General features: G+C 48.2%; 1 protein-coding gene across 6 annotated transcripts in view; it reads right to left on the bottom strand.

Annotated features, from left to right (window-relative positions):
- PPFIBP2 (PPFIA binding protein 2) overlaps positions 1-26018 on the bottom strand; it is a 159922-nt gene that overhangs the window by 121549 nt on the left and 12355 nt on the right. The window contains exon 1 of one of the 6 annotated variants that reach the window (XM_066366428.1): positions 9505-9596. The exons of 1 other annotated variant lie outside the window; for it this stretch is intronic. In XM_066366428.1, coding sequence (XP_066222525.1) covers positions 9505-9517 — 13 coding nt within the window. In that variant the 5' untranslated portion in view covers positions 9518-9596. 4 more of the 6 variants (XM_066366407.1, XM_066366414.1, XM_066366433.1 and 1 more) reach the window with 4 other exon arrangements.

Consider the following 26018-nt stretch of genomic DNA (forward strand, 5'->3'; position numbering starts at 1 on the left):
TTGAGCTCCCATAAGTAATGCAAGATGGTACAATCCTTGCCCTCCAGAAACGTGGGGTCTCAGAGGCAAATGTGTCGTCTGGTAACATCTCGTGTCTGATGTCTTGTGTTTGTTCTTCCCCACAGAGATATATCACCTCTCTTGGGACCCCAGGTTCACCACAGACCTGGGGCTTAAGTGCAGGAAGCGCCAAACCATACGGGCTCCTGGAGAAAAGCGTGGCCAAGAGCCCAGAGAGCGCATCCGGAAGAGGCAATAACCCAAAGGGGCTGGGAAAGAGCCAGATCAGAGCACACTGCAAAGGGGCAAGACAATCAGGGCAACCTTCAAGGAGGTGGTGGCAAGTAGAATTGAAATCATGTTCTCTACCAGTGAGGGAAAGCTGTAGCAGCCGCCCAGGGACTGACATGAAGTGGGAGACAGAAAGGTAGACACTGCCCTGTGGACTCTAAGGAGAGGCTCCCCACCAGCCCTGGAAGAAGAGGAGCAGGCAGAAAAGGACATTGCTCTTAAAATACTCAGTACAGTGACCGTTGTTATATTGGCTGACAGTGTTTTCCTTCTCCCTGGACACCTAGACTATTTTGGACTATTATCAGAGCCCTGCATTTGACCCTGATGAATAGGCTGCTGCTGCTTCTTTATTTTTTAAAATTAATTAATTAATTAATTTGTATTTTTCTTAAGTGAGAAGTGAGGAAGCAGAGAGACAGAATCCTGCATGTGCCCAACTGGAATCCACCGGGCATGCCCACCAGGGTGTGATGCTCTGCCTATCTGGGGCATTTTCCATTGCAACTGGAGTCATTCTAGCACCTCAGGAGAAGGACATGAAGTCATCCTCAGCCCCAGGCCAACTTTGCTCCAATGGAGCCTTGGCTGTGGGAAGGGAAGAGAGAGATAGAAAGAAAGGAGAGGGGGAAGGGTGAAGAAGCAGATGGTGCTTCTCTTGTGTGCCCTGACCAGGAATCGAACTCGGGACTTCCACACTCTGGGCAGACGCTCTACTGCTGAGCTAGCCAGCCAGGGCCATTAAATTTATTTATTGACTTTAAAGAGAGAGGGAGGAGGGAAAGGGAGAGAGGAAGAGAGAGGGAGAGAAACATTGATTTGTTGTTCCACTTATTTATGAATTCATTGGTTGATTTTTTTTTGTAACAGAGACAGAGAGAGTCAGATAGGGACAGACAGACAGGAAGGGAGAGAGATGAGAAGTATCAATTCTTCATTGTGGCTCCTTAGTTGTTCATTGATTGCTTTCTCATACGTGCCTTGATCTGGGGAGCTAAAGCTGACTGAGTGACCCCTTGCTCAAGCCAACAACCTTGGGCTCAAGCTGGTGAGCCTTGCTCAAACCAGATGAGCCGGTGCTCAAGCTGGCAACCTCAGGGTCTCGAACCTGGGTCCTCCGCATCCCAGTCCGACGCTCTATCCACTGCGCCACCACCTCGTCAGGTCATTGGTCGATTCTTGTATGTGGTCTGACCAGGGATCAAAACTGAAACTTTGGCATATTGGGAAGATGCTCTAACCAATTTACCTACACAACTGGCAAGCAGGCCTCCTTTTTTTATTATTATTTGTTTGTTTGTTTGTTTGTTGTATTGGTTTTAGAGAGAGGAAGGGAGAGAGTAAGAGAGAGACAGGGACATAGATCTGTTCCTCTATGTGCCCTGACCAGGGATCAAATCCGCAATCTCTGTGCTTAGGGATGATACTCTAACCGATGGAGCTATCTGGCCAGGGTGTCAGGCTTCCTATGCAAAGAAAAATATTGCCGCCCTGACTGGTGGCACAATGGATAGAATGCTGCCCCAGAGCACTGAGGTCACAGGGCTGGAGCCGAAGGCCACTGATCCCAAGGTTGCCACATTGATCCCAGGGTCAACACCTTGACCCTCAGAGTGATGACTCAACCTCTGAGGTCGCTGGTTCAAGCCCTGACCAGGGCACTCATGAGAAGTAATCAACTAGGTGGAATGACAAGCTGATGCTCTCTGTCTTTCAAAAAGGAAAAAAATATATTGCCCAAGAAAAAGTGTAGTTCATTTGTCATTCATCCTTCCCTTCACCCACAGGCCTCTCTAGATGCTCTCATCTTCCTCCCTGTGCCTGAAGCTGGGGCTCCCCCTAACACAGGACTTTCCTCCTCTTTGCTACCAGCTAGAGAGAAAATAGCTGTAGGACCAGCCAATGAAGAAGGAACAGACATGTTTTAGAATGACAGGGCCTGGGGACAGATGTCAAGGCCACATGAACTGCTCCACACAAAGGTCATTTTGACCCCTTAAAGTTGACTAGGATGCAGGATCTCTATGTATTCTGGAATTTAAAGAGTGAGCCACAATTCGCTGCCCATCATCTGGTGTGCTCTGAGGCAAGCAGCGCTTTGGATACTGAATTAACTACTTTTGAGTTCAGCCAAGGTGAACCAGAAGTGTGCAGGAACCATGGTTTCAGGTAAGTCTTGCACAAGTAAACCCAAACATATACCATCATACTGAATTGCAGGCTTCTATTTCATTTTATAAACTACTTAGGGTTGCAAGATGCTCACGCTCTCCTGGATGGAGGAAGGAATCAGTAACAGACCTAGAGCCCCCGGTACCCATTCCTCCAGGGCCTCCTGTGCCAGAGCTGGGTTCTGACTCCTTGGCAGCTGCATCCAGGTGAGGGCCAAGGTCCCCAAGTAGAAGGCAAGGCCTGGGGAAGGAACTCTCAGCCAAGAGCCCACCACTACCAAACATCTCCTGCCTCTCCCTTCCCTGGATGGCCAACAGATGATAACGTGTCACCATGTCACAATAAACCGAAGTCTTTTCCTTATAATTTACAGGTCACTTATAAACCCCAGCTGCTCTTAAAATGTTATTTTAAGAAATAAGAATAACTCTTGCTCTATATCCCTAAACTTGAGAGACAGCCTGTAAGGCCAGTTGACACGGCCACCATCACAGCCACCTGGCCCATGTAGGTTCACATTTGATTCGGACAGACAGTAATGAAACAACAGAGTCAAGAACTGGTTGGCCATTACATTTAATCCTAGCTTACACCGGCGGGCGAGAAATACACACAGTGGGAAAACACTTCCCTTTCCATTCAGGGCTCCCAAAGCCACCGACTTATCAGAGTATTCCTGGAATCAGAGGTTTCTACCTCACCAGCTTTATTCACCTCTGTTCCCTATCTCCTTCTCCCTGCACAAACTGCACAAACTGGCTTCTCCTTCACAACTCCACCATCTTGGAACTGAGAGAGAGCATGAGCCCCCAGTCTGCCCCATTTTATAGTGTAGAAATCAAAACCTTTAATCCAATATACAAATAAGGAAGTCTCTGATACAAAGTCACTTATCTGAGGCATAAATGGGATTCCTCATAAGAGTGCACCACCCCACATCATGCAACAGTCAAAGGTGTGGGGAAAAGCTTAGTGTTGAGAAGATCTTAGTATTAAAAAGGGTGGGAAAAGCCTAGTCTTAAAACTTAAGTCTTAGGCTATAAGGAAGGACCTTGCCTACTTACAGCCTGTCCCCCACACCCAATGCAAACTATAAGCGAGCAAACATATACATCATATTTGCAAACTTATTTGACCCACACAGCCTCTAAAATAATACAGAAAACTTATCTCTTTGGGATAGCAGAGCAAGAAACCATTACAGCATAAAAAAGAGAAGAGAAGGAGGAGGAGGAGGAGGAGGAAGAGGAGAAGGAGGAGACATAGAGGAAGGCACACAAAGGAAATTGATGGCAGTAAATTCTAAATCACATCCCTTGTCAATCAGTAATAACTTTATAGTCAGACAGGCTTGAGTTAAAACCTGGGCTCTGGCCCTGGCCGGGTTGGCTCAGTGGTAGAGCGTTGGCCTGGCGTGCAGGAGTCCTGGGTTCGATTCCCGGCCAGGGCACACAGGAAAAGCGCCCATCTGCTTCTTCACCCCTCCCCCTCTCCTTCCTCTCTGTCTCTCTCTTCCCCTCCCGCAGCCAAGGCTCCATTGGAGCAAAGATGGCCCGGGCGCTGAGGATGGCTCTGTGGCCTCTGCCTCGGGTGCTAGAATGGCTCTGGATGCAACAGAGTGACACCCCAGAGGGGCAGAGCATCACCCCGTGGTGGGCATGCCGGGTGGATCCCGGTCGGCGCATGCGGGAGTATGTCTGACTGCCTCCTGTTTCCAGCTTCGGAAAAATGAAAAAAAAAAAAACCTGGGCTCTGCTGCTGATGGCTGTAGGTCTTCAGACAAGTTAGTTAATCCTCTGAACCTCAATTGTCTTATTATCTATAAAAGCAGTATAAGCCAACCTCACTGTTATGACCAAAAGTAAATAAGATAGACCTCAGATAAATATAGCAGATCAAAGCAAAACATCTAATTTAGCTACCCACTGAAACAACAGTAGGGCAATTTATTTTGAAAAACATAAGCCCACAAGGACATGGCAGATGTGATAGGAGACGTAGGGGGACACCAGGGCCATGGCTCTGCAGTGATTGTAAAAGGATGACCAGCCTACGAGGGTGCTTCCAAAAGCTCTGGGAGAGATTTCATCAGTAATATAAAATTCACAGGACACCAAATGCATCCGAATATATTTAAAAACTTATCTAACGGGTAAAGACTATGTTTAATTCAATCGTAAGAAAATAGAAAACCAAGCAAATGACAAAAATAGCTTCATGACACAAAAAGTGCAAGTAACTGTATTCCTTACAATGAAACACCACCACTGATCTAACAGAAACCGCACTGGCAGAATGGGGGGAGGGGCACGGGTGAGAAAGAACTCGTGAGTAATGAGGGTCTCATTGGAAGAAGAGCTCGTTCCTCATCATTTAGAGTGGGAACTTTGAAGTCACCAAATAAAGACAATTGAAAAGAAATTATAAAGTCGTAGAACAAGTATTTTTTTACTGATATAGATAAAAAAGAGAGAGAATTTTAAGTGGCAACATATAAGGAAAAGCAATGAGGATGGATATGTGGGGAAGAGAGCTGTTTCAACAAATCATATGTAATTACTTGACTTTAAAATGTGTAGATATATAGTGATAAAAATAAAAGCAATAAAAAGGATTAAAAAAGATATGTATGATATGTCTGACACAGTAGAGATTCAATTAATGTGTGTTCTTTTCTCTTCTTGGGCAGGTATCTGCTAGTTACTTGCTAAGAATTTGTCCAACATTATCTCACTTAATCCCCACACCCACTCAGGAATCATTCTGCTCCTTTTACAGATGAGCAAACAAATTAGGCAACTTGCCTGACGATGCACACTGTTCCTCTTCCTGTCCTTCCACTTTGCCTCTCAGACAGGAACCCAGTGGAAGGTTTTGAGCCCAGAAGAATCTAACTTACCTTTTAAAAGGAACACTTTGTGTGGAAACAACCTATGTGCCCATTGCTGGAGGAGTGGATAAAGATGGTGTGGTGGAGAGCTGACTGGTAGTGAGTGGCACAGTGGATAGAGTCCCAAGGTCACAGGCTTGAGCATGAGCTCATCCGGCTTGAGCACAGGCTCACCAGCTTGAGCATGGGACCACTGAAATGATCCCATGGTCACTGGCTTGAGCCTAAAAGTCACTGGCTTGAAGCCCAAGGTCACTGGCTTGAGCAAGGGGTCACTGACTCTGCTGGAGCCCCACCCCACCCCATCAAGGCACATATGAGAAGCAATCAATAAACAACTAAAGTGACACAACTACTGGTTGATGTTTCTCATCTCTTTCCCTTACTGTCTCTGTTTCTCTCTCCTTCCCTCTCACCCTCTTCTCACTCTCTTGCACACACACACACACACACAAAAATAATGCAAAAGAAAAGATGTGGTATGTATATATAAATATATATATACACATACATACTGTTGCCATTTGCAACAGCATGGATAGACCTTCAGGGTATTATTCTGAGTGAAATAAGTCAGACAGAAAGACAAATTCCATATGTTTTTACATATAGGTGGAATTTAATGAACAAAACCCACAGATAAAAAAAACCTCAAAGATACGGAGGATTGGTGGTTGCCAGAGTATAAAGGGGTTAGGCGAGGACGAAATGGGGGAAAGGGGATCAATTACAGGTGATGGATGGCAACTAGATCTACAGTGGTGATCACTATGTGATGTATACAAATACTGAATTATGATGTTGTACCTCTGAAATATAAATAATGTTATACCAATTTTACACAATAAAAAACAATTAAATAAATGAAAATAAAAGGAACACTTTGGCTGTTGCTTGGAAAATGCACTGAGGGCAGAGATCCGGGGTGTTGTAGCAGTGAATACAGGAAAACCAGGAAAGAGATAGATTGGACCAGAATGACAGTGATAAACATTCTAATCCTTGATGTATGTTGAGGACAAATCCTGTAAGATATACTGATAGACTGGACAGGGGCAAGAGAGGAGTCAAACATGACAACAAGGTTTTCACCTTCACCCACTAAGAGAGCGGGAAGATGGCAGGAGCCACAACGTGTGTGTGTGTGTGGGGGGGTGATATGAAATCAGGAGACTGGTTTTGTAAATGTTTAAGATGCCTAAGGTCAGTTAGGAAGATACTCTGAGAAGGCATTTAGAAATCCGAGTCTGATATTGAGAGAGAGAGGTCTGGGCTGCAGATAACTATTTAAGAGCTGTTTGTGTAAAGATGGTATTTAAAACAACTGCACAAAATAACTTAAGTAGTGCAGACAAAAAATAAAGAAAGAAGTAAGAAGAAAAGGAAAAGGTCCCAAACTCTCTGGAACACTCTGACGTGCAGCCATCAGGAGAAGAAGCAACCAGGGAGACTTGACAGCAGCAGCCGGACTGAGAAAGGGGTGCCCTAGAAACTCCATGAGGGGTGCGGCATGGAGGATGCAAGCAGGGAGCCAGGTGCTGCTGAGTCAGACCAGGGACCGTCCTCTCTCCACACTCCCGCGGTGGTGATCTCATCTGCCCTGCACCTCACCTGTGCTCGCATTACTTCATCCTAGCCTCCAAGCAGCCTCTCCATCCACTCTGCAGTCAAGATCCAGCTAACTCAGTGGTCCTTAGACTTCGGTGTTTATCAGAATGACAAGCACAGACACCCAGCCTCATTTAAGTAGCAGAGGGTATGACCTTCATATTCTGACCTAGGTCCCCACCTGATTCTGAAACTGACCTAAATGATCAGAACAATGGCTGAACAAATGCAAGAATAGCTCCTAACCACTCACTCTTCTGCTTAGAGAGTTTCCTGGCAGAATTCATGCCTTTTACCACATGGATGCAAACTCCTTGGTTGAAACTTTAACTTCCATCATGCCCCTTGGAGAACTGCTGCTGTCCTTCCAAACATCTTATCTTCAGGGGACAGATTCTAATTGTTAGTTGATTGACTGCACCACTTGCTTTCCTGCTTTATGCCCGGTCAGCAGCTTTCCTGGCTAAATCCCCATCTACTCAAGCCAGTTCTTCCAAGAAACCCTGTTTGATCCCGCCCACCTAATTGTGACCTCCTCAACTCTTTAACCTCACAGGAAAGGGATGGAAGAAACTGGGCACAGCCATCTCCCCTGCGAGCCTTCCATGCCTCTGGGCCCCTGAGGACATTCCCCATTCTGTGAGCGCTGAAGGAACTTCTGTAGATTTACTGAATTTGTAAAACCAGACCATTCATGATCAGTGGGAAACTAAGGAGGCCTGGAAGACAATGGAGACTAGGAAAGGGAAAATGGCAGCAGGTGTCCCCATGTCCTCCCCCACGTCCTCATGCTCAGTGGGCCCCACTGGGTAGTCTTACCCAGCAGATGGTGGTCCCATCCACCTCAGTGATGCCAGCACAGTCACCAAGCCAGAAACCTAGAAGTCATCTCTGGCCTTCCCTTCTCTCAGCCACATCCAGTTGGTCACCATGTCTAAAAAAGTCTCCTTCATCACCCCCTCTCAGAGTTGTCCCCTCATCTTCACCTGCCCTGCTTCAGGCCACAGCATTTCCCATCAGAATGATTGCAATGGCTCCCAGACTGGTTTTCTTGCCTGCAGCCTCACCGCCCCCCCCCCCCAAAGAAAGAAAAAACCACACACCTCTCATCTTCCACACTACTGCCAGGAGGACGGGTCTATTTAACAATCTCATCGGGGTACCCAGCACTTGCACAACTCCTCACCAGCTTCTTATCACCCCAAGAGGAGGTTAAGGACCCCTGAGATAGTCCAGACTGTGCACCCGGTAATCAGGCCTGTATTTGGACCCATGTTCTTTCCATCAGGGCTACACCTTTGGACAAGTTCCTCAAACTTCCTCTGCTTCCAAAATACAGTGGTACAGGTAATAGAGGATAGACACTCCCATTCCACAGGGAAAAAAGAAAGACTCACTGGTCTACATTGGAAGCTGAGAGACTCTCAGGGGTGGCAGGGCAAGTCTGCCCAGGGCCACAGGCTGCACCTGGAGCCCTGAGGCCTAACTGAGGTCCTGTCCAGTCCTGAGGTCTTTGTCTTCACAGGGAAGGGCATGACAGTGAAGAAAAGCGGCATGCCTGGCCTCAGAGCAATGGCAGGGCCTACAGACACCCACTTTGTGTCAGAACCAAAGGACAAGGCCACAGGTATTAACTTTCCACAGGACAGAGGAGCCAAACACAGAGAGACATCCAGTCATGACAAAAGGGGGTCAGAGCAGGGCAGAGGGACCAGGATGCTGAGAAAGCTGCTATCAGGATTGCTGAATGTTTTTAGTGACTCTCCGAGCCTAATAAAAGCGAAGAGGGAGAGCCTTAATTTCTTTTGTCCGTGAATAGACGCTTAAGTAGCCTAAGAAAAACTGCATGGGAGAAAAGAAAAGAATGCGGCTAAAGGTGGACAAGCACGCTTAACTCGTCCCCATTGAATCACGGTATCAGTGACTCCTAATAATAAACATTTGTTTAGAGCTTTCAGCTTTGAAAATGTTTTTCACACACCAAGCCTCTCATTCCCACCCAAACATCCCAGATCAGATGGTCCTGAATTGTCAGCCAGTTATGCTCACACCAATGGGGGCCAAGATTCGTCAGAGCTGATGCAAGTCCTTGAGCCTAGGTGCAGTCTGGCAGCACGGGGTGGCGGCAGGGGACAAATGAAATATTTCTTGCTTAGCACCTTTTTCCTGCTGTAGCAGGTTAATGAGTGTATGCACTGGGCATTCCCAGCCACTCCCTGTTGGGCGACAGCCAAAGATCCCTAAGAACATTTGTGCTGGAGCCCAGCTCTCCCAAACCCACTGGCTGCTTTCTGGCCCTTCCATTTAAAACCCAGCCCAGCTCCTGTCACATGTCACTGCTCCTCCACCAGCTTCCTATGGCACGTCCAAATGCAGACGCTTCCACTTAGGCACTTACCCAAATGGTTCAGTCCCTTCTCACCAAACCACAGCCCTTTAAGCAGATGCCAAACAGCTCTTCCACCGACATGCAGTAACAGAGGGGACCCGGGCCCACAGCTAAAGAATGCAAGGTATAGCAGCATCAGGCCCAGACACCTCACCTCCGGGCGCCATGAGGCCAGACCTCCTCCCAGCTTAGCTGTCCCTCAGACTCAGGAGCAGGAGGGACATCCTGCTTCCTACTTGAAATGGCAAGCCTCTTAAGAGAAACGCCACCCCAAAGCCATGAGCATGAGATACCCCAAGCCCAACCCACAAGGAGGAGCATGGGGTCCGGCCAGGACACGGTGCCAGGGCTTACACCCACACAGCATCTGACCTGGGCTTGAGGAATACTGAAGAGCTGGTGTGGAGTTTCCCTCAATGTCTTTGCTTAATATTTCTAAACACTTGCTTCTCCTTCCTCTGACTAGCTCTTGACATTCTACCCCCAACCTGGTCCTTTTCCCTCATTCAGGGGTTTACTGTGGTTAAGGGGCCACAACAATCTCAGTGACCGAGGCCATGGGCCTGGGCCTTAAATCAGGCCTGCTGAGGAATGGTTGGGACAATCTCAAAAGACAAAAATTGCAGCTGCCCTGGCAAGGAGAGGGGTGGGAGACGAGGCTGAACGATGGGAATCCGTGCCTTCTGGAAGAGTAAGACAGGGAGCCAGACAGTGTCCAGAGCATCACCAAACCCCCCACAATTTTTTCCCTTAACACTGAGTTTACGACAGATACACCTGCATCCTCACAGGGGTAGGGCTCACAGTGGTCACTTAGAGAACTTGGGATTGGAAGGTTCTTTCCTTTCCTTCTGAGAGTCTCAGAAAAATTAGGTCGCAGAAAAATTAGTAAACATCAGTGAGATTGTCCTCTTTGATGCTGGGATGTGAAATACCAGGAACAGACAATAAACACCTCACACACTCGAAGATTCAGCTTGGACCTGGTGGCCGGCCCTGGCCCCTCAGCTGTCCACAGTCTATCAAATGACGGCAAATTAGTTGGTGTCTGTGTGCTCTGCACCTGTTGGTAAGAGCGGCCTGCTCTGGAGGTTCACAGAGGGTTTCCTGTCTCCAGCAGCAGCAGCCCTGTGAGGACTCTGTCCTCATTATCTCATTTACTCTTCCTGATGATCCTGTAAGGACATTAACAATAAGTCCCAAATGAAGCTGGGGAAGGAGCAGTAACACGGGACAGAAGCTGGGCTTGGTTTTCTTTTCTTTTTTTTAAACTTATTTATTGATTTTAGCAAAAGAGAGAAAAGGGGAAAGAGAGAGGGAGAGAGAGGGAGGTAGGGAGAGAGAGAGAGAGAGAGAGAGAGAGAGAGAGAGAGAGAAACATCTATTTGTTCCTATATGTGCCTAGATGGAAGATTGAACTGGCAACCTCTGCACTTCAGGGTGATGCTCTATCCCAGTGGTCCCCAACCTTTTTTGGGCCACGGACCAGTTTAATGTCAGAAAATATTTTCACAGACCGGCCTTTAGGGTGGGATAAATAAATGTATCACGTGACTGAGACAAGCGTCAAGAGTGAGTCTTAGATGGATGTAACAGAAGGAATCTAGTCATTTTTTAAAAATAAAACATCGTTCAGACTTAAATATAAATAAAACGGAAATAGTGTAAGTTATTTATTCTTTGCAGACTGGTACAAATGTCCCACGGACCGGTACCAGTCCGCGGTCCGGGGGTTGGGGACCACTGCTCTAACCAACCAAGTTGTCTGGCCAGGGAAAGCTGCACTTGGTTTTAAGTGGAAATGCCAGAGGCAGCAAGACAAAGATTTAAGACACTGATTAGGTCACAAACTGCTGAAAGTCCTCCAGTGGAGTCCAGTCTGTCACCTAAGTCCCTGCTTGCTATCCCCCACACTAACTCACCCTGCAGACTTGCCCAGAGCACTGAGAACTGTGTGGCAGGAAAGATGGTTTCCATGTTCGAACCAAACAGAGCTCAAAATACCTGAGGCCCAGGGATTTCCTGATGCTTCCTGTGTATCTTACCTTCCTAGGGATTCTGCCCACACCAACCCCCTTTGCCTCTGTTACAGGACAGTATTTTACTTGAAAATAAGAGAGACAGAACAGAAAAGAAATGTCATGAAAGTGAATGGCCCACAAACATCAATCTATTATTATTTTTTAGATTTGTTTATCCATTTAACAAATACTATTTGCCCCCTATGACCTGTAAAAACTTGTGCTAGTAGATACTATGAGGGGGGAAAAATGAATGTCAAGACTAAGTTATTTATCTACCAAGGGCCAAAAACCTTTCATCTCTCATCTATGTCAATTAGAACATGAAGGTTGCATGTAAATTTGGACCTCTATCTGGGAACCATGAGCCAAAGCCAACAAACTTTGGCTTTTTCCAATATAGACTAGAAATTCATAAATTAACTAATGATCTGATTTTAAAGCAGTCATGTTATTTTATTTCTTTGTGAGAAGAAAAACATAATTTTCATGAAATTTTCATTATCTCTAAAATTAAGTTTAGATGGCTGTTAGCTGCAAATGTCATTTCTACAATGTCACTAGCTCAATGGGCAAGTTACATGCAAAAAACATCACATAGAAGCTAGTTTCAAAGACAAGCTGAGTTTCAAAAATCAACCATTTGCTGATCATTTGGTGGATAATAAGGCTCACCTCCTCATCATTCTAGGGGACAACTATGGGTTTCAAGCACCAGAGTGCCATGAGGAACCTAAGGGAGAAAGACACACACATGCCTACGCCCCAGCATGATGTGCATGCCCAAAAGAATGAAGCTCAGTGTGCTTAGGGCCGGGCAGCAGGTGGAAGAAGTGATAGTGCAGTGTGGACAATCCTGGAAGGCTTCATGGAGCAAGTGAAATTTCTCCAGATTGACAGCAGGCAGAAATGCATTGCAAGAGGAGCAAAGAGCATATCCCAAGGCATGAAAAAGTTTTGGTGGGGAGGGGTTGTGCATACAGCTCTATGTGCTCAGAGGCCTCGGAAAGAATGGCAACAAATGAAGCTGGGACCAGCTTGTGAAGGGTCCCTCACCTCAGCTCACCCTTCAAACTTGACTTTTAGCTCTGGCTGGTTGGCTCAGTGGTAGAGCGTCAGCCTGGCGTGCAGGAGTCCTGAGTTCGATTCCCGGCCAGAGTACACAGGAGAAGCGCCCATCTGCTTCTCCACCCCTCCCCCTCTCCTTCCTCTCTGTCTCTCTCTTCCCCTCCTGCAGCCAAGGCTCCATTGGAGCAAAGTTGGCCCAGGTGCTGAGGATGGCTTTGTGGCCTCTGCTTCAGGTGCTAGAATGGCTCTGGTTGCAACAGAGCAATGCCCCAAGATGGGCAGAGCATCGCCCCCTGGTGGGCATGCCAGGTGGATCCCGGCCGGGCGCATGCGGGAGTCTGTCTGACTGCCTCCCCGTTTCCAACTTCGGAAAAATACAAAAAAATAAATAAATAAAATACATTTCTTTAAAACTTGACTTTTATCCATTGGGCAAAAGGGAACCATTGAAAGGAGCTGCCTGGAAGCTGCCGTTCTTCTCCAGCAATAATGTAGAAGGATACGAGGCCCCAAGGGAAGTATCCTTCTCTGAGGAGATGCAGGCCTCTCAGAACTCCCCTTCTGAGTCTAAGCAGGCGAATGGCAGCCTGTCCTCTCCCCTGCTACCTGAGGAACCCTGCCGCACCCTCCCACACTTCTCTTTCAACTCCCCCTCATCTGGACAGCGAGGATGGGGCCTCTCTACTGCAGGCCCTGTCAGCCCTGTGCACATCAGAAGTGAGCGTGCAGATCAGCCCCTGAAACTCCGCCTACCTCTCTCCAACACCTCCCGCTCTCACTGAACTGCTCCCCAGCTCACTCTGCCTCTCTGGCCACAACTGCCCTGACTCCCCCCTGCCTGGGGAGGCAAGCTCAGGTGTCCTCTTCCTTCTGCTCCAAGATGCTTAACAATGCATAGAGCTCCATCTGACAACGTGTACCTAGACTTTTAATCTCATGTTTCCTTCTTATCAGCCTCCTCCTCGGCAAACTACTGTGTATCTTTCTTTGGTGAGAAACAGAATCCCGCAATTCCCTCTTTCTCCACACCCCAAATTTCCTCCTGCTCTCTGATCCCCTAATCTCTCATCGCTGAGGTCTAACCTCTCAATTGCTCCCTCTCTAAGCTGAATCTGCATCTCTCCTCTCTCCTGCTCCTTCCTCTCAACCCATGAATATGAAAGCCTCAGTACCCTAAAACCCTTCCTTCGACCCTACATCCCCAGCTACCACTTCACATCTCACCTTCCATCCTCCCTGCCGTTCGGTGCGCTTAGACTCCCACCCACGTGCACTACTGCTGCTCTCTCATCTCCCGAGCTACTCTGGTTCTTACTCCTTGACAGGCAGTCTAGGGTGGGCTTCAAGCTCAAGCCGGAGGCTCAGACTGCCTGGGTTAGAACCCCACTTCTGACATCACTCTCAATGTGTCCTAGGGCAAGACACTTACCCTCTGGGCCTCAGCTGCCTCACCCATAGCAGATGAGCAGAATAAAAGTACCTTGCGCAGTGGTGGTGATGAAGGTAAATGCGTTACTACAAGAAAAGCACTGAAACCAGCGGTCAGTCGGTGTCGGCTGGGATTGCTCTCCTTGGCATCTCATCAGTGCTCAGAGCCCCGAGACAGTCTCCTTCTTTGGCATTTGGGACAGAGTGCTCCCTAGGTTCTTCCAGATGCTCCTTCTTCACAAAATGTCCTATGTCAGCTTCTCCTCACTGTTCTGTGGCAAATGCTGTGCTCAGTCTCTTCTTTTTACCTTCTATAGTCGCTCCATGGACAATCCATATTTCATCTCCAACTTCATGACTTATAAAACCAGACTGTTTTTGTGAGTTCCAGACTGAAATATCCCAATACTCCTCAGCTTACTACTTCCTAGCAGCCCCTGAGGACTGACATTCTCAGAAACTCCCAGCATGGACCTGTCCTCACTTGGTAGCTCCTACGCCTCTTTGAACTGTACCCTGCATCCTGTGGCCCCTCCCCTCACCTCCTGGCAAGGATTCTCTTCTCTATCTTACCCTTTCCACTCCAGCTGACCCTGCCCGTGGTCAGGTATTCAGAACCTAGCCATCAAGGGCCTCATCTTATCTGAGCAATACCTAGCCTCCCCCATAACAGTCCAAACTTATGACTTGGAATTCAAGGCATTTCTTAGCTGACCCCAAATTTTCCAGGACTCATGATGGTAATAATAATAGCTGCCATTTATTTAGTACTCTCTCTCTCTCTTTCTCTCTCTCTCTCTCTCTCTCTCTCTTGAGACAGAAATAGAGAGAGGGACAGATAGGGACAGAAATAAAGAAAGGGAGAGAAATGAGAAGCATCAATTCTTCACTGTGGCATCTTAGTTGTTCATTGATTGCTTTCTCATATGTGCCTTGACTGAGGGGCTATAGCAGAGCAAGTTACCCCTTGCTCAAGCCAGTGACCTTGGGCTCAAGCCAGTGACCTTTGGGCTCAAGTCAGCAGCAACCACGGGGTCATGTCTATGATCCCACACTCAAGCCAGTGATCCCACGCTCAAGCCAGCAACCTCAGGGTTTCAAACCTGGGTCCTCTGCATCCTAGACTGACGTTCTATCCACTGTGCCACTGGCTGGTCAGGCAAGCACTCTTTCTTGAGTCAAATGTTTATAGGTATTTCATATGTCAATACTCATAACTTTTATTATCTAGATTTCACAGCCAAGGAAACTGAAGCTTGGGGATGTTAAGCAACTTAGTCAAATCCCACAATCAGGAAGAAGTAGAAACGGGATTTGAACCTAGGCTGTCTGACTCCAAGGCTATGTTCTTAACCACTACGCAGCCCTTCCTCACCAAGCCTGGCTACCTCCAACCATAGGCTTCTGAGTTTCTAACACTTCATCCACAGGTGTATATTCTCATTGCTGTTCCCTCATCATGTTGTCCTTCAAGCTAAAGGTCTCTTCTCTGTTTCTGTCCATCAAACTAATTCTTCAAGTTCCAGATGATTCTCCTTCCCCTATGAGTGTGTCCCCACCCCAAACTTCCCAAAAGAACCTCTGCTGAGACCCTCAACACGTGCTCACACCTTCATTTAATTTGTTTCGCGGTGCCATTGCTATATTCAACGGGCGGACACTGACATTCTCTCTTTCCAGGACCTCCTCACCTGGAAGCCACTAAGTATCTGATTGGTGGAAATGAGAGGAGCTGAGCCTGTGTGGCCAGCCAGCTGTCCTTCCCTCTCTTTTTTCGGGTTTCCTGACAGGAGAAAGCTTGCCCTCATCCAGGCCCCTGATATAGGTAGGTATGCTAACTCAGCAAAGGGATGTGTTGGAACCCTACTGGCCACAGTCTTGATCTCCTTTATTAGTCCGAGAGAAGATATCATGGTCTCTACCTGTCTGACTCCCAGGCTTATTTTTCAATCGGTACCAAACTCAGAGGATATTTAAGTGGTAAAAATAATTACTAAATTCCTCACCCAACTTGTGTCACTCCCAGTAGAAGATGAAGTGACGTTGCCCACAGACGAACTGGTCAGTGTTGCTCTGTGACATACCGGTGACCAGTAAGGCTCTCCTGGGGGTCGGGTACGGATCACTAGGAAGGATGGCCCACGGCATCCTGAGTGATGGCCGTGCCACCCACATGGCGCCTGTCTGGCAGCCCGGCTCCCCAGCAACCTACACATGACCCTATAATTCACTTTCCCAGGTAGGGTGATGCCAGGAAGGTGGTCTGGGAAGGCAGGCATCTGTGCTGTGGTCACTAGACAATGCCTGCCAAAGTGAATTAGATCACTGGTGTCTGGGTTATGGATCAACTTTGTCAGTTTGGTCAGCATGAGTCAGTCCCCCGGGCCACAAGCACCCTTCAAGGAATAGATAAAGAGTGCGTCTAATCCTGCAAACCACCCTCCGAGGCAGCCTTTTCCTCTGTTCTTTGCTCTGTGCACACCCACCTGCCGCATGGCAGAGAGAACCTTCCCCGATGACTGGGACCTGCAAGCTGCCTGTTTCATCAGTCCCTTCAGAAAAAGCTACTGGCATTCTCATTCTCACAGCAGAGAACACACTCACACACACATGCAGAGGAACAAATGGACGAGTCATTTCACTGCCTCAGCTTGAAGACAGATTCAGAGAAATGCTGCAAATGTGACCTCAACTTGAATATTTCCAAAACGTTTCATCTCAAAAAACTACTAACTACAAAATATAACCAGCCAGGGGTCTTTGTTGAAGCTGGGTGACAGGTAAGGATTCATGACACATTCCGTCTACTTCTGTGTATGCTTGAATTTAGATTAAACACACACACCACTTAGGGAGCTGGGATTTTCCTGAGGGAGGCACAAGATCCCACCTTTCCTTGCTAGGGACCAGCAAAACTGAGATTTGAACCTATCAATAAATTCCTGATGACTCACATGGTGTCCTTTCAACAGTGCCATTCAGACTCCCTGAAGGTCTTAACATCTCACCAAACTCTCATCTCACCACCCTTAGGCCCTCATCCTCTCTCACCTGGATTGTCAAAGCTGCCTCCTCTCGGCTTCTTACTTCTAGCTGACCCTTTTTTGACCCATCTCTTTCCCAGTGCAGACAGGATATGTTCCATAAAGCTGATGACATTATTCCTTTGCTCCCAAACTTTCCATGGCTCCCCACTGTTTCAGGAACAAAGCTGCATTCTGTAGCTTAGCCATCAAACTTCTCCAACAAAATCCACCTTCCTGGCTGCATGTCTTTTTTTTTTTTTTTTTTTTTTTTTTTAATTTTTAATTTTTTATTTTTTATTTATTCATTTTAGAAAGGAGAGGGGGGGGAGAGAGAGAGAGAGAGAGAGAGAGAGAGAGAGAGAGAGAGGAGAGAGAGATAGGGGGGAGGAGCTGGAAGCATCAACTCCCATATGTGCCTTGACCAGGCAAGCCCAGGGTTTCGAACCGGCGACCTCAGCATTTCCAGGTCGACGCTTTATCCACTGCGCCACCACAGGTCAGGCCTGGCTGCATGTCTTACCCTACGCTAAGGTCCAGTCACAACGGGCCACTTCCTAATCCCCAAATCCAGAAAGATTGTCCTGTTTTCTTGATTTCCTCTGTTTGAGATGCTTTTCTCTATACCTTCAATTCCCACCCTTTCTAAGGCTTTCTCCAAATGCACCAACCCCAAGAAACCTCTCCTGACACACTACCCACCATGCCTGGAGGTGCCGGATGCCTCCACTTTGCTCCTGCTATACTTGGTACCCCACCTTTATCATCTTGTTTACAGCACTCTCTATATGATTCCTAATGTCTGTCTCCCCTTCTAAATTAAGAAGCTTGAGAGCGAGGAGTATGTGTGGCTCACCTTTCTATCCTCAGAGCCCAGCAACAATACAGGTGGGCACATGGTGAACGATGGCTGACACAAAATGTTAAAGGTGTGTGTATCTGAGTGGCGAGAAAAGGGAGAAGAGGCATGACAGAGAGGGAGATGATCACTTCCCAAAATCAGGGTGGGGAGTTGTCCACAGCTGCCTCTCCAGTCTCACTTTCTCTATACCTGAGGTCTCTGTCTTTGCAGCCTGACATTCAGAGGTAAAGGTGGCTCTACTATAGGAGGAACTTGGCCCAGCTTGGGCCTGGCATGAGCAAGAGACATAACAGATGAAAGCAGTTATACTCCCAAAGGACTAACAGAAGAGAATGTAACCTCCCTTAACAGATGATAAAACCAGGCATTTCTCCTAATTCTATTATTTTAGAATGCTAAGCAACAACAACAACAAAAAGATCTGGATTGGCAAGTGTTCTCTACCATAGACTGTGCAGAGGTCTCCTGCACAGCCCTAGCCTGCAGCCAGCTACCCCCTACAAGCCTCCCAAGCTGCCTGCGGAGGAGCACAGGCCCTGGAACTTGGCAGGCTCTAGGCAAATACTAATTAAATTAATCAAAATTTGTTCTGTATTTTGAACATCCATTTCAGCATTTGTTAAACATTTTAATTTGGAATCAGTGCAATACTTTTTCTTTTGCATTAAAAAAAAAGTTTAAACCAGTAGGATACCAAAGAATTTCCTTAAAGACAGGCCGTTTGCACTGGAAACAGCAGCCTTGCTCCTCCTGGTTAGAGGAGGAGGGGCTTCCTCTGCAAGTCTGGGCTGGATGCTGTTAGCAGGGTATTAGCAGCCCTGTCTTCACTGGAGGGCCGAGGAACACATGGGAGCCAGATGAAGATGCATACAGAACCCACTGCTGCCAGAGATCCCAGAACAGGGGAACAGCTCTGCCTGGCCGTTCCTGTGCTGAGCCTTTGGGCAAGGCCAATCAGTCTTCCTCCCCTGGCTGCGCTGGGTCCCCTTTCCTCGACCGGTCCCTCAGCAGGACCAGCAGTGAGTACCTCTCCATCCCTCATATGACACTGGGCCTTGTCCAAGGAGGATTTTTTTTTCTTTTTTTGACAGAGTCAGAGAGAGAGACAGACAGGAAGGGAGAGGGAGATGAGAAGCATCAATTCTTCTTTGCGGCATCTTAGTTGTTCACTGATTGCTTTCTCATATGTGCCTTGACTGGGGTGCTACAGAAGAGCAAGTGACCCCTTGTTCAAGCCAGTGACCTTGGGCTCAAACCAGTGACCTTGGGCTTCAAGCCAGCGACCTTTGGGCTCAAGCTAGTGACCATGGGGTCACATCTATGATCCTGTGCTCAAGCCAGTGACCCCGTGCTCAAGCTGGTGAGCCCGTGCTCAAGCCGGATGAGCCTGTGCTCAAGCCAGCAACCTTGGGGTTTTGAACCTGGGTCCTCTGCATCCCAGTCCAATGCTCTATCCACTGCACCACCGCCTGGTCAGACCAAGAAGGATTTTGACAATATCCTGTTATGGGCTAAATCTAGGGTTGGAAACCTTTTTGGCTGAGAGAGCCATGAACGTCACATATTTTAAAATGTAATTCCACAAGAGCCATACAACCACCCATGTATGTTACGCATTATCCAATAAAAATTTGGTGTTATCCCAGAGGACAGATGTGATTGGCTCCATCCACCCACAACCATGAACATGAGTGGTAGGAAATGGATTGTAATACATGAGAATGTTTTATATTTTTAATGTTATTATTTTTTTATTAAAGATTTGTCTGCGAGCCAGATGCAGCCATCAAAAGAGCCACATTTGGCCTGACCAGACGGTGGCGCAGTGGATAGAGCGTCAGACTGCAATGCAGAGGACCCAGGTTCGAGACCTCGAGGTCACCAGCTTGAGCGCAAGCTCATCTGGTTTGAACAAAAGCTCACTAGCTTGGACCCAAGGTTACTGGCTCGAAAAGGGGTTACTCTGTCTACTGAAGGCCCACGGTCAAGGCACATATGAAAAAGCAATCAATGAACAACTAAGGTGTCACAATGCACAACGAAAAACTAATGATTGATGCTTCTCATCTCTCCATTCCTGTCTATCCCTCTCTCTGACTCTTTCTGTCTCTGTAAAAAAATAAAATAAAATAAAAAAGACACAGCAAAGCATCCAGCATAGTGCCCAGCACTAAATAGGTGTTTAAAAAAAAAAAGAAAAAAAAAAAAGAGCCACATCTGGCTCGTGAGCCATAGCTTCCCGACCTCTGGGATAAATTATGTCCCCTTTCCCCAAGTTTGTATGATTGAATCTTAACCCCCAGTACATACAGTAAATATGACTGTATTTAGAAAGAAGAAATTTAAAGAGATAATCAAGTTAAAATGAGGTCATAGGGTGCGCCCTAATCCAATATGACTGGTATCCTTATAAGGACACAGATGGGTACAGAGCAGAGGTCAGGAACCTTTTTGGCTGAGAGAGCCATGAATGCCACATATTTTAAAATGTAATTTCCTTGAGAGCCATACAACAACCCGTGTACGTTACGCATTATCCAATAAAAATTTGGTGTTGTCCCGAAGGACAGCTTTGATTGGCTCCAGCCACCCGTAACCATGAACATGAGAGGTAGGAAATGAATGGATTGTAATACGTGAGAATGTTTTACATTTTTAATGTTATTATTTTTTTTATTAAAGATTTGTCTGCGAGCCAGATGCAGCCATCAAAAGAGTCACATCTGGCTTGTGAGCCATAGGTTCCCGACCCCTGGTATAGAGAGAAGACCATGTGAAGACACGGAATAGATGGCCATGTAGAAAGATGACAAGGAGAGGAACCTTAGAAAAAGAACCAACCTGGCCCTGGCCACTTGGCTCAGTGGTTGAGCATCGGCCTGGCGTGTGGATGTCCCAGGTTTGATTCCCAGTCATGGTACACAGAAGAGACTATCTGTTTCTCCACTCCTCCCCCTTCTCTCTCTCTCTTTCTCTTCCCCTTCCACAGCCATGGCTCCATTAATTCAAGTGCATCAGCCCCAGGTGCTGAGGATGGCTCCATGGAGCCTCCACCTCAAGCACTAAAAATAGTTGCAAGCACAGCCCCAGACGGGCAGAGAGCATCAGCCACAGACAGGGCTTGCCAGGTGGACCCTGGTCATGGAGTATGAAGGAGTCTGTCTCTCTATCTTCACTCCTCACACTTGGAAAAGAATAAAACAACAAACAAAAAACTGAACTCTGTCAACACCTTGATTGTGGACTTCTAGCCTCCAGAATTGTGTTTAATCCACCCAGACTGTGGAACTTTGTTACGGCATTCCCAGGAAAACTAACACATGCCCGGTCTGATCTTGAATGCACGGCAGGCGAGACTATGGGAAAAAGGTAGAACCCCTCTCCAGAGCCATGGCCCTCTGTTCTCATCCACTGGTGCCCTTCATTCTCAGATGTTTCACATCTTCATAACTGCAACAACACTCAGGTAAGGACAATTCCTAAGAGTGCTTCATTTTCTTTGTAAGTCAGCTCTGAGGCAGTTGTGCCTGGGGACTAAGAACACTGAGCAAGGCCAGACTTCGGCATGCTACAGGGAGGAAACACCAAGACCCCGCAACCTGACCAGCTGTCAAGCTGCATTCCCGGAGTCAAGAGCCCTGGGCCCAGCTATCTCTTCTTCAAGCCAAGCCAACAATTCCAGAGTAGCTGGGGGGAGGGGCAGGGTGGGACGGGGCAGGGCGGGGCAGGGCGGGGTCCCTACCTCAGCTCTCCAGTCCTAAGACACTTGCCTCTGGGATCACTTCCCTCTCCTAAGAGCACTTAGGCCTAAAGTGGTTCAGGGACTTTTCCAGGAAAAGTGACCCAGGAATGCCCCACTTGTACAACTCCTGCCCATCAAGGAGAAGGAGGACCACACTGCTCTGGGCTTCCCCTCTCTGTGTCCCAAGAGGTCTGCTCCTCAAAGTCTGCCGGTCTGACCCCAGGGAAGGGAAGGCCCCTGCAAAATCTCCCGGGAGTCCTTCTCCCTTTTCTCACCCTTTTCATCCCTAAAGCTGGGCCATGATTTTCCCATAGCAGAAACCCCAAGAGTTCCTCAGACTCAAAGTGAAAGGGAGAGAAGCCTGTGTGATTCCAAGGGCCAGAGAGGGGGAGGCAGTACTGGTCCCAGAGTCCTCACACCCAGTCTGGTGCAACCCCTCTGCGACTCCTCTCCCCCTCCTCTGAGCGAGAGGCAGTACTGGTCCCAGAGTCCTCACACCCAGTCTGGTGCAACCCCTCTGCGACTCCTCTCCCCCTCCTCTGAGCGGGAGGCAGTACTGGTCCCAGAGTCCCCACACCAGTCTGGTGCAACCCCTCTGCGACTCCTCTCCCACTCCTCTGAGCGGGAGGCAGTTCTGGTCCCAGAGTCCCCACACCCAGTCTGGTGCAACCCCTCTGCGACTCCTCTCCCCCTCCTCTGAGCGGGAGGCAGTACTGGTCCCAGAGTCCCCACACCAGTCTGGTGCAACCCATCTGCGACTCCTCTCCCACTCCTCTGAGCGGGAGGCAGTACTGGTCCCAGAGTCCCCACACCAGTCTGGTGCAACCCCTCTGCGACTCCTCTCCCCCTCCTCTGAGCAGGAGGCAGCAGAGTCCAAGCTTTGGAGTCAGTCCGACGTGGGTTTACAACCTGGCTCTGCTACTTGAAGTTGGGTTAGTGTTTGACCTTGAGTGATACATATTAACCTCTCAAGTTACTATGTAATGGAGATATGACACCTGCCTTGCACAGGGCTGGTCAGAGGGTCAGAAGAGAGGATGGAGGAAATGACCCGCTCAGCGCCTGGCCAGTAAATACGCAACAGCCAGCCTCCCCTCTGGTGGAGAACGTGTCCCTAACTGCACTATTTCAGGAGATGGATTTAGCCCAAACCAAGACTGCTTATCAAGGCCTAAATATTGAGATGGGGGGAAGGTATGATTTTGAGAAGTTGCCAAGTCTCTTGCAGCCAACCCCCATTTAGGTGGATCTGGAGGGACAAGCACAGTGAACCTGCTCTGAGCTTTCTGTCTCTCAGTGTCGGACAGGAAGGCTCTTACAGCCCCTTCCCCCGTCGTTCCTCTGGTCTTACCAAGCACCTGGCTTAGGGACAGTGAGCAGAGTTTATGATGATCAAGGGCCTTCTGAGGGCAGGGACCTGGCAGAGAAATCGCAGCTGGGAGAGGGATGCGGTGAAGCTGAAGCCGGGCTCCAGGGTCGGGGAGAGGAAGGACCAGATCCTGACCTTTGGGAAAGGCTTTGGCCTGGAAGCAGGGGATTCCAGCCCCCGCACTGGACTGGGGAAGCCCCTTTAACTCAGAGGTGGTCTTGAGAGATGACAGCCAAGTTGTACTTGTGACTCAGAGAGGCCCCACCATTGCTCCTCCTGGACATGACATTCCTACAGAACCCCCACAGTCAAACGGATGAGCACTCCTGGGGTTACTCAGGAAGGATTTCTACATGGTGTGTAACAGAGATGCCATGAGATGTGTATCTTGTGGTCTATGGGAGTCTTCTCACGAATGCCATTCTTCGTTCAACTGTCACTAGGTTCATTTAAAATTCTCTCTCAAATATAATTAATCATGATATTTGAGGACTGGATTTGTGACTCTGGAATAGCTCTTAAGTTTTCAAAGTGCTCATGATGAGTAGGCAGGCCATGGAAAGAGTTTCGTCCCACCTGAAGTCCCCTGTGCACATGAGATCCTGAGTCACTGCAGTCCAAATACTGCCTATGTGGCCCCCAGCTCCCCTAGATAGTCTTAAGTGTTCCCTCTGGACTGAGAAAAACTTTCCCACTAGGAAACCTGAAGGAGCCCAGGTCCGCCCTGAGGATAGAAGTAAGGTGCAGGTACCAGGGATGGATCCGGGTTGAGCTACAGGAGGGAGGCCAGGCTGGACAGAGGATGGGGCCCTGTTCAACAGTGAGAACTGCTGGCCCTTAGGACACAGGATAAGAAAGGACCCCAACTTTAGCAGGCAGACACCACCAGCACCCACTTGCTCAGAGCCTGGACCTGTCACTGTGGAAACAAGGCTGTCCTTTCACAGAGCTGTCCCAGCACTCACGCTACACCCCTGCATGGGCCGGCTCCTGGCAAATGCTTACGAATCAGTGCCAGCCGCTCCCCTCCACCCCCACCGCCCCACCTGGGTCACCGCCCAGGTTTCCATGACTTTCGTCCCTCACCCCACCCTTCCACCCACTGCAGAGCACCACCTTGCCTACCATCCCTCCACAGCTGACACCCTGGGGTCCCTAACAGATGAAGTCGGTTGTAACTTGTTACGTATGATAAAGTAGCTAAAGGCAAGAATCTTTTTGTATAAATTAGAGACGATTCCAGATTATCTTGTCCCATTCTAATATACTTTCTTGAGTGGGAGAGAAAATAGAGGAATTCAGCCAGGAAATCAGCAACTGCCTATAGTACTCAGGGAGGAACAGTTTCTACGACGCCATAAACACCAATACAACTTCCTACTGTGCTCCAGATTCACTTCCTAAATATGCGTATGTGTGCATATACATATATTTATCAGGGCTGGGTCTGCATCATAACAGTCTGGCCAGGTCCACCAAATGCTTCTCAAAGGTTAAAACCATCTGACACATGCACACGGACCATCATCCTGTCTCAACATGAAGAGCTGATCTTCACATAAAACTGAAAACTAAATAATCTGGACTCTCACGTGGTGGCAAGGTAGGGTGGAAAGAACCTGGGACACTGTGCAAAAATCTTTCAGCCAATCTCCAAATAAGGAACCATGGGGAAGTCACTTATCCTAAGTCTGTTCCCTTTTCAGGTAAAGCCTTGAAAGGCTCCTGTAGGAAGTGAGCACAGATGACTCTGCGCTCAATGCTTGATGCATGGTGGGTACTTAACGGATAATAACTTCAATCCCTGGCTCCCCATTTAACCTCACTTACTCCTCAGTTTCAGCCAAACCAAACCACTGGCTATTTCCTCACAGGCCCCATAATTTACCATCCCCAGGCCTCTCGTTGTGCATTGCTGCTCCCGCTGCTAGAAACACCCTCCTTCCCCATAGAAAGGATGCCGCTGGTCCCTATCTTCCCTTCAAGACATGTAGCAAATACCACCTTCTCAGCAAGCCGGGTGCCCCCACCTCTCCTTTCTGAGAATGGTCACTGCGTTTTCTCTGCAGTGATTACTGCCTATTTTGAGTAAGAGGTACTTTCCTTAAATTTTCTCCAGGCAGAGGACATGTTTCATTCATCTCATGTTCCCACCATCACAGTATTTAGCAGAGAGAATAGTCAAAAATCATTCGGTGACATAATAAAAGCAGTCACAAATCGACTGACCCTGGACTACTTAAGAATTATGCTCTACATCTGCTCCTAAAAGGGTGGGTATTTCCCAAGATCCAGGGGGCCGATTCTGACTTTGGGGCTTCCATGGCTTCCCTTCCCACCGCCTTACCAGGCTCCTTTCCTGCCACCCATGCCAGGTTAGTGTGCCCATCAGACATCCACGTTGCTTAACCACAGCACTCTTCATCCTCCCTCCATGCACCCCACCCAAAACCTCAGCCTCTGTGAATAAACCCTGCTGCCCACAGCCCATCCCCACCTCCCCTCGGGGCGGCAAGCTTGCTCTTTGGCCCAGACTGCGGACAGTCAGAATTCCCAGTGTCTTGGATGCTGTGAGTCTGGTGCCCCGGACTGTACGGCCTTAGTTCTTTGTGTACCAGGATGCTGTGTTCTCACAATCTTCAAGAGGTGGCCCATGAGTCTATAAGAGACTTCATGCCCCAGTCAGGTGCTTGGGACAAGGTGGGTATCAGCAGAGAACACACATGACACAATCACTTCTTTGGGATCATAGCTTCAGCTTCAGCCTACAAAGGCATTTCCTCATGCCTTCCCTCTCTCCCAGCCCCCACTACTGCGTGGGACTTCATTCAGCCTGTGACCTGACACAGAGAAGCTTCTGCACAGCTTTCAGGCTGCCCTTCCTCAGCCTCCCCCCTCACCCCTCCCTACATCAGCTGCCAAGTCATCACTGCTGAGAAGCCACCAATTATCCCCCCAAAGCCCACAGCACTTTCAGTTAGACCTGTAACTATTCAGCAAACGGTGCCTCCCCCGTTATTTCACAAAATCCTCTCTAGTCAATACTGCCTGGACACACCCTCTTCAGGTGGACTCCAAGACATGCTCTGACAGCTGCCTGACCCTAGAGATAAGCTTAAGTTATTTGGAATTTCTTACATCATCTCAAACTGAAA

This window comes from Saccopteryx leptura, chromosome 1 (assembly GCF_036850995.1).
Source record: "Saccopteryx leptura isolate mSacLep1 chromosome 1, mSacLep1_pri_phased_curated, whole genome shotgun sequence".
Taxonomy (NCBI): domain Eukaryota; kingdom Metazoa; phylum Chordata; class Mammalia; order Chiroptera; family Emballonuridae; genus Saccopteryx; species Saccopteryx leptura.